The sequence below is a fragment of the Pseudophryne corroboree genome, chromosome 10, assembly GCF_028390025.1.
Source record: "Pseudophryne corroboree isolate aPseCor3 chromosome 10, aPseCor3.hap2, whole genome shotgun sequence".
In the NCBI taxonomy this organism is placed as follows: domain Eukaryota; kingdom Metazoa; phylum Chordata; class Amphibia; order Anura; family Myobatrachidae; genus Pseudophryne; species Pseudophryne corroboree.
The window spans coordinates 350,548,402-350,557,950 of NC_086453.1; the positions used below are offsets into that span (position 1 = coordinate 350,548,402).

General features: G+C 55.7%; 1 protein-coding gene across 1 annotated transcript in view; it reads right to left on the minus strand.

Moving 5' to 3' along the window:
* Nucleotides 1-9,482, minus strand: part of DCPS (decapping enzyme, scavenger) — a 66,650-nt gene extending 57,168 nt beyond the window's left edge. The window contains exons 1-2 of the mRNA XM_063943681.1: nucleotides 9,183-9,482; nucleotides 5,568-5,736 (exon numbers count right to left, since the gene is read on the minus strand). Of these exons, the coding sequence (XP_063799751.1) occupies nucleotides 5,568-5,736; nucleotides 9,183-9,362 (349 nt within the window). The 5' untranslated portion in view covers nucleotides 9,363-9,482. The remainder of the gene's footprint in view (nucleotides 1-5,567; nucleotides 5,737-9,182) is intronic.
* Nucleotides 9,483-9,549: the final 67 nt, after the last annotated feature.

Genomic DNA, 9,549 nt, shown 5'->3' on the forward strand with positions numbered 1-9,549 from the left:
CACACACTGACTGTACTACCTATCCCCCCCCCCTGATTGCACACAGTGACTGTACTACCCATCCCCCCCCCCCCTCATTGCACACAGTGACCGTACTACCTATCCCCCCCTCATTGCACACAGTGACCGTACTACCCATCCCCCCCCCTCATTGCACACAGTGACTGTACTACCCATCCCCCCCCCTCATTGCACACAGTGACTGTACTACCCATCCCCCCCCCTCATTGCACACAGTGACTGTACTACCTATCCCCCCCTCATTGCACACAGTGACTGTACTACCCATCCCCCCCCCTCATTGCATACAGTGACTGTACCACCTATTCCCCCCCCCATTGCACACAGTGACTGTACTACCTATTCCCCCCCTCATTGCACACAGTGACTGTACTACCTATTCCCCCCCTCATTGCACACAGTGACTGTACTACCTATTCCCCCCCTCATTGCACACAGTGACTGTACTACCTATTCCCCCCCTCATTGCACACAGTGACTGTACTACCTATTCCCCCCCTCATTGCACACAGTGACTGTACTACCTATTCCCCCCCTCATTGCACACAGTGACTGTACTACCCATCCCCCCCCCTCATTGCACACAGTGACTGTACTACCTATCCCCCCCTCATTGCACACAGTGACTGTACTACCCATCCCCCCCCCTCATTGCACACAGTGACTGTACTACCTATTCCCCCCCTCATTGCACACAGTGACTGTACTACCTATTCCCCCCCTCATTGCACACAGTGACTGTACTACCTATTCCCCCCCTCATTGCACACAGTGACTGTACTACCCATCCCCCCCCCTCATTGCACACAGTGACTGTACTACCCATCCCCCCCCCTCATTGCACACAGTGACTGTACTACCTATCCCCCCCTCATTGCACACAGTGACTGTACTACCCATCCCCCCCCCTCATTGCACACAGTGACTGTACTACCCATCCCCCCCCCTCATTGCACACAGTGACTGTACTACCTATCCCCCCCTCATTGCACACAGTGACTGTACTACCCATCCCCCCCCCTCATTGCATACAGTGACTGTACCACCTATTCCCCCCCCTCATTGCATACAGTGACTGTACTACCTATCCCCCCCTCATTGCACACAGTGACTGTACTACCTATTCCCCCCCCCTCATTGCACACAGTGACTGTACTACCTATCCCCCCCCCCTCATTGCACACAGTGACTGTACTACCTATTCCCCCCCCCCTCATTGCACACACTGACTGTACTACCCATCCCCCCCCCTCATTGCACACAGTGACTGTACTACCTATCCCCCCCTCATTGCACACAGTGACTGTACTACCCATCCCCCCCCCTCATTGCACACAGTGACTGTACTACCCATCCCCCCCCCTCATTGCATACAGTGACTGTACCACCTATTCCCCCCCCCCATTGCACACAGTGACTGTACTACCTATTCCCCCCCCCTCATTGCACACAGTGACTGTACCACCTATTCCCCCCCTCATTGCACACAGTGACCGTACTACCTATTCCCCCCCTCATTGCACACAGTGACTGTACTACCTATTCCCCCCCCTCATTGCACACAGTGACTGTACTACCTATTCCCCCCCCCTCATTGCACACAGTGACTGTACTACCTATCCCCCCCTCATTGCACACAGTGACTGTAATACCTATTCCCCCCCCCCTCATTGCACACACTGACTGTACTACCTATCCCCCCCCCCTGATTGCACACAGTGACTGTACTACCCATCCCCCCCCCCCTCATTGCACACAGTGACCGTACTACCTATCCCCCCCTCATTGCACACAGTGACCGTACTACCCATCCCCCCCCCTCATTGCACACAGTGACTGTACTACCCATCCCCCCCCCTCATTGCACACAGTGACTGTACTACCCATCCCCCCCCCTCATTGCACACAGTGACTGTACTACCTATCCCCCCCTCATTGCACACAGTGACTGTACTACCCATCCCCCCCCCTCATTGCATACAGTGACTGTACCACCTATTCCCCCCCCCATTGCACACAGTGACTGTACTACCTATTCCCCCCCTCATTGCACACAGTGACTGTACTACCTATTCCCCCCCTCATTGCACACAGTGACTGTACTACCTATTCCCCCCCTCATTGCACACAGTGACTGTACTACCTATTCCCCCCCTCATTGCACACAGTGACTGTACTACCTATTCCCCCCCTCATTGCACACAGTGACTGTACTACCTATTCCCCCCCTCATTGCACACAGTGACTGTACTACCCATCCCCCCCCCTCATTGCACACAGTGACTGTACTACCCATCCCCCCCTCATTGCACACAGTGACTGTACTACCCATCCCCCCCCCTCATTGCACACAGTGACTGTACTACCTATTCCCCCCCTCATTGCACACAGTGACTGTACTACCTATTCCCCCCCTCATTGCACACAGTGACTGTACTACCTATTCCCCCCCTCATTGCACACAGTGACTGTACTACCCATCCCCCCCCCTCATTGCACACAGTGACTGTACTACCCATCCCCCCCCCTCATTGCACACAGTGACTGTACTACCTATCCCCCCCTCATTGCACACAGTGACTGTACTACCCATCCCCCCCCCTCATTGCACACAGTGACTGTACTACCCATCCCCCCCCCTCATTGCACACAGTGACTGTACTACCTATCCCCCCCTCATTGCACACAGTGACTGTACTACCCATCCCCCCCCCTCATTGCATACAGTGACTGTACCACCTATTCCCCCCCCTCATTGCATACAGTGACTGTACTACCTATCCCCCCCTCATTGCACACAGTGACTGTACTACCTATTCCCCCCCCCTCATTGCACACAGTGACTGTACTACCTATCCCCCCCCCCTCATTGCACACAGTGACTGTACTACCTATTCCCCCCCCCCTCATTGCACACACTGACTGTACTACCCATCCCCCCCCCTCATTGCACACAGTGACTGTACTACCTATCCCCCCCTCATTGCACACAGTGACTGTACTACCCATCCCCCCCCCTCATTGCACACAGTGACTGTACTACCCATCCCCCCCCCTCATTGCATACAGTGACTGTACCACCTATTCCCCCCCCCATTGCACACAGTGACTGTACTACCTATTCCCCCCCCCTCATTGCACACAGTGACTGTACCACCTATTCCCCCCCTCATTGCACACAGTGACCGTACTACCTATTCCCCCCCTCATTGCACACAGTGACTGTACTACCTATTCCCCCCCCCTCATTGCACACAGTGACTGTACTACCTATTCCCCCCCCCTCATTGCACACAGTGACCGTACTACCTATTCCCCCCCCCCTCATTGCACACAGTGACCGTACTACCTATTCCCCCCCTCATTGCACACAGTGACTGTACTACCTATTCCCCCCCCCTCATTGCACACAGTGACTGTACTACCTATTCCCCCCCCCTCATTGCACACAGTGACTGTACTACCTATCCCCCCCTCATTGCACACAGTGACTGTACTACCTATTCCCCCCCCCCTCATTGCACACACTGACTGTACTACCTATCCCCCCCCCCTGATTGCACACAGTGACTGTACTACCTATTCCCCCCCCCTCATTGCACACAGTGACCGTACTACCTATCCCCCCCTCATTGCACACAGTGACTGTACTACCCATCCCCCCCCCTCATTGCACACAGTGACTGTACTACCCATCCCCCCCCCCTCATTGCATACAGTGACTGTACCACCTATTCCCCCCCCCATTGCACACAGTGACTGTACTACCTATTCCCCCCCCCTCATTGCACACAGTGACTGTACCACCTATTCCCCCCCCTCATTGCACACAGTGACCGTACTACCTATTCCCCCCCCCATTGCACACAGTGACTGTACTACCTATCCCCCCCCCCTCATTGCACACAGTGACTGTACCACCTATTCCCCCCCTCATTGCACACAGTGACTGTACTACCCATCCCCCCCCCTCATTGCACACAGTGACTGTACTACCCATCCCCCCCCCCTCATTGCATACAGTGACTGTACCACCTATTCCCCCCCCCATTGCACACAGTGACTGTACTACCTATTCCCCCCCTCATTGCACACAGTGACCGTACTACCTATTCCCCCCCTCATTGCACACAGTGACCGTACTACCTATTCCCCCCCCCATTGCACACAGTGACTGTACTACCTATTCCCCCCCCCTCATTGCACACAGTGACTGTACTACCTATTCCCCCCCCCTCATTGCACACAGTGACTGTACTACCTATTCCCCCCCTCATTGCACACAGTGACCGTACTACCTATTCCCCCCCCCATTGTACACAGTGACTGTACTACCTATTCCCCCCCCCCCCCCTCATTGCACACAGTGACTGTACTACCTATTCCCCCCCTCATTGCACACAGTGACTGTACTACCTATCCCCCCCCATTGCACACAGTACCTGTACTACCTATCCCCCCCCATTGCACACAGTGACTGTACTACCTATTCCCCCCCTCATTGCACACAGTACCTGCACTACCCATCCCCCCCTGCAGCACAGTAACTGTACTACCCATCCCCCCCTGCAGCACAGTAACTGTACTACCCATCCCCCCCCCTGCAGCACAGTAACTGTACTACCCATCCCCCCCTGCAGCACAGTAACTGTACTACCCATCCCCCCCTGCAGCACAGTAACTGTACTACCTGTTCTCCTGGCACTTACATCCTTGTACCAGCATATATAATGAATACATTAGAGGTTGGAAATCTAAGACTCTCCACCTCCTGTGGAAGTAGGGGATGCATTCAATATCCGGCTGTCGGGATCCTGTACCGCTGGGACACCGACACCTATTCCCCCTCTTGGGATGTCCACGACACCCCTGGAGAGAGAATAAATAGCGTGGCGCACCACCGTGCCCGCAGTGTGTGTAGCGCAGCGAGCCTGCAAGGGTCTCTTTTGCGATCGCCCAGCTGCCGGCATTCCAGGATACCACTGGCAGGATTCTGATCGCCGATATATAGATACCAACCCGTTATTAGTATGGAGACCCTTCCTGTTGCCAAGCATTTATATGTGGGTTTTTCCTTACTTAGCCCGTTAGTGGTGCTGCTCTGTTATGTGATTATTATACACTAGGTGGCGCAGTTACCCCACTGCCTTGTAGCAAAGACACTATACCCCAGGCTTAGGCAACCTCTGCTCTTTCAGCTGTGGAATGAGTAAGTCCCAGCTGTGTGCTTGGCAGGTTCTGCTAGGTCTTCTACTTCCAGGTTGGTACTAATAACTAGTGTTTCTGTAGACAACACTGCACGAGGGGTCAGGAAATCCTCTGCACCTAGGAGAGTGGTGTCAGCCAGAAGTCAGTTCCCATCAGCTCCCAGGCCTAGGCTAATCTATAATAATATAATACAGGAGCGACTACGTCATATTGGATATCCCATTAACTAATATAACACAGGGCTTACAGATTTACAGACATACTGTTCCCCTGAATACAGGGCTCCTCCAGCAGTGCCAGTGCAGTAACAGAGTGTCAGCTTTGCGACCCATACTCACCGCTTAGCGCTGGTGGGGGAGTCAGCTGATAAACACTGTATATATCATTCTTTAGCTGGAGCTTCAGCTCTGGGTTATTGCCAAGTAGAGGAGAGATTGCATCCACATGGAAGGGCGCCCTCTCCAGGATGACGACTGCATCTTCTGTGTCCTGACCGTCACTCGTCACCTGATGAAACCATAGTCACACCGTTACAGCACAGCCTTTCAGATATCACCAATATAGAACGACACAGAGGTATGTCACTGGGGCAACGTATTTATCAGAGAGTCACAAGACGGGGCGTGAGAAGGTGGAGGATTCTTTGTGAGAAAGGTTACGTTGGGTCGGCCCAACCCCCCCAAAAAACAAAAACACGCAGTTAAGCGTCATTACTAATAGGCCCTACACATTACGCGTTATCACTGAAAGATATGAACAATCTTGTTCATTAATGAATGAGAACTCGTTCATATCTTTCAGTGTGTATGCACCAACGATGAACGATGCGCGGCCTCGCGCTCGTTCATTGTTGGTGTCGGGTCCCTTATACATGCAAACCAATATGGACAATCTCGTCCATATTAGCATGCAGGGCTATGGAGTCGGGTCACCGGGTCCCTCGCCGGCCACCTAGGGCGGCCAATCACCAGGTGTGTAGGACCCTTAACACAAAACTCAACCACAAACATTATTCTACTTTTAGAATACAGAGATTCATCCAGGTACTAGCTGCAGTGTTGTGCTGCTTACGCGTTTCACCCAAGGGGCTTTGTCTGACCGGGGGACGTTCCCTCAGCGTATCATGTTTCTGCAGCATAAAGAAGCCTGAAGACCACCCTTACAGTTTCCTACAAGCCCTTACTTTCCTGGAAAACCCTGCTCCCCACCCACACTGTTCCCATGAAACCCTGTTCCCCACCCCTACTGTGCCTGGAAGTCCTGCTCCTCATACTTACTGTTCCCCACACCTCTACTGTTCCCGAAAACCCTGCTTCACCATACCTACTTTGCAGCTGTGGGCGTCCACCGCATCCGGCAACTCCACCCAGCGGCAGCCGGCAGAGGCTGGAGCTCACTTATGAGCTCCAGCCTCCGGCTCAGGCAGTGTGCAGCGCTATGGGAGAGACATCATGACATCTCTCCCATAGAACCGAGGAACGGATGCCAGACGGAGGGCAGCAGCGGTCCGGAAGCAGGAGCGGGGCTGGCGAGTATGATTTTTTTTGTGTGTGTGTAAGCGGCGCAACTAGGGGGCAACACTAATGATGGCATTGCATAGGAGGCACTTAAGTGCAATGTGTGCAAGGGGCTGCCTGGCGCAACGTGTGCAAGGGGCTGCCCGGCGCAACGTGTGCAAGGGGCTGCCCGGCGCAACGTGTGCAAGGGGCTGCCCGGCGCAACGTGTGCAAGGGGCTCTGCTCTACTGTGGTGTAATGTGTATACGGGGCTCTAACATGGTATAAGGGGTACTGCCGTGCGGTGTAAGGCAACTGACAGACGCCACTGCCGTGCGGTCCACTGTGCGGTGTAAGGCAACTGACAGACGCCACTGTGCGGTGTAATGCGACTGACAGACGCCACTGTGCGGTGAAGGCGACTGACGGACGCTACTGTGTGGTGTAAGGCGACTGACAGACGCTACTGTTCGGTGTAAGGTGACAGACGGACGCTACCTCCTACCTCTATGATTGTTGTTTACCCAGTTTTGTCTTCCAATTGTGTCCAGTTCTATAGCGCAATGGAATTTGCTGTGCTATTTATGAAACTGTTAATAATATTAATAGTACTGTGCAGTGTAAACTGAATTGGTACTATTATATGGCCACGCCCCTTCCATATGAAGCCACGCCCTATTTTTTTAACACATGCTTAGGCACGCACTAACCCTTTTTTGCCTATCAAGGGGGAAGGGGGTATGGAACCGGGCCTGTCCCTACTGTCCCCACCCCTAAAGTCCCCTGCTCCTCCCGCATCCCTACTGTCCCCTGCTCCCCACCCCTACAGTCCCCCATCCCTACAGTCCCCCATCCTTACTGTCCCCTGCTTCCCACCCCTACAGTCCCCCATCCTTACTGTCCCCTGCTCCCCACCCCTACAGTCCCCCATCCTTACTGTCCCCTGCTCCTCCCCCTAAAGTCCCCCATCCTTACTGTCACCTGCTCCCCAACCCTAGAGTCCCCCATCCTTACTGTCACCTGCTCCTCCCCCTTAAGTCCCCCAACCCTACTGTCCCCTGCTGCCCACCTCTACTGTCCCCTTACCCGCACAGTCCCCCATCCTTACTGTCCCCTGCTCCTCCCCCTTAAGTCCCCCAACCCTACTGTCCTCTGCTCCCCATCCTTACTGTCCCCTGCTCCCCACCTTACAGTCGCCATCCCTACTGTCCCCTGCTCCCCACCCCTACAGTCCCCTGCTCCTCCCCCTACAGTCCCCTGCTCCCCACCCCAACTGTCCCCCATCCTTACAGTCCCCTGCTCCCCACCCCTACTGCTCCCCACCCCTACAGTCCCCCAATCTTACTGTACCCTGCTCCTCCCCCTACAGTCCCCTGCTCCCCACCCCAACTGTCCCCCATCCTTACAGTCCCCTGCTCCCCACCCCTACTGTCCCCCATCCTTACTGTCCCCTGCTCCTCCCCCTACAGTCCCCCATCCTTATAGTCCCCTGCTCCTCCTCCACCCCTAGTCCCCCATCCTTACTGTACCCTGCTCCTCCCCCTACAGTCCCCAATCCTTACTGTCCCCTGTTCCTCCCCCTACAGTCCCCCATCCTTACTGTCCCCTGTTCCTCCCCCTACAGTCCCCTGCTCCACCCCCACCCCTACAGTCCCCATCCCTACTGTCCTACACCACTACTGTCCCCCACCCTACAGTCCCCTGCTCCTCCCCCATCCCTACAGTCCCCTGCTCCTCCCCCATCCCTACAGTCCCCTGCTCCTCCCCCATCCCTACAGTCCCCTGCTCCTCCCCCATCCCTACAGTCCCCTACTCCTCCCCCTACGGTCCCCTACTCCTCCCCCATCCCTACAGTCCCCTACTCCTCCCCCCATCCCTACAGTCCCCTTCTCCTCCCCCATCCCTACAGTCCCCTGCTCCTCCCCCATCCCTACAGTCCCCTGCTCCTCCCCCATCCCTACAGTCCCCTGCTCCTCCTCCCCCATCCCTACAGTCCCCTGCTCCTCCCCCATCCCTACAGTCCCCTGCTCCTCCCCCATCCCTACAGTCCCCTGCTCCTCCTCCCCCATCCCTACAGTCCCCTACTCCTCCCCCTACGGTCCCCTGCTCCTCCCCTATCCCTACAGTCCCCTGCTCCTCCCCCATCCCTACAGTCCCCTGCTCCTCCCCCATCCCTACAGTCCCCTGCTCCTCCCCCATCCCTACAGTCCCCTACTCCTCCCCCATCCCTACAGTCCCCTACTCCTCCCCCATCCCTACAGTCCCCTACTCCTCCCCCATCCCTACAGTCCCCTGCTCCTCCCCCATCCCTAACTGTCCCCACTGAGCAGCCATGAAGCTGTAGTACACCCCCCAGTCTCCCCCTATTCCTGGCTGGATGGTATGCGCCACACCCCCTCTCTCCGTGCCAGTGGTACATTACATGCCGCCCATTGTCCTCTCTCTGCCCCCGGGTACCTGTCCGTGCAGGAAGATGCTTTTGTCCCGGGCTGACTCCCGCAGGACAGTCTGCAGCCGAAACCCGGAGAGTGGATGCTGTGGTCCCGCCAGGGTCTCCGCATCCCCGCTGCCGCCATTCTCCTCCTCATCCGCCCGCTTCCTCTTCTCCCCGGCATGGGCCATGGCGACCAGGAGCATGCGCAGTACGAGTTGAGTACAGAGCGCCCACTGCTGCACAGCCTAGGGAAGTACAACGACTCCATACCGCCTGCGCTGACATTAACCAGCGCCACCTGGGGGGCCCCTAGTGAACTGCACTGAGATAGTTCCAGCCGGCGCATAGTCCTGTGGTCTGTGCAGAAAACCTCCAAACGCCGACGTTATG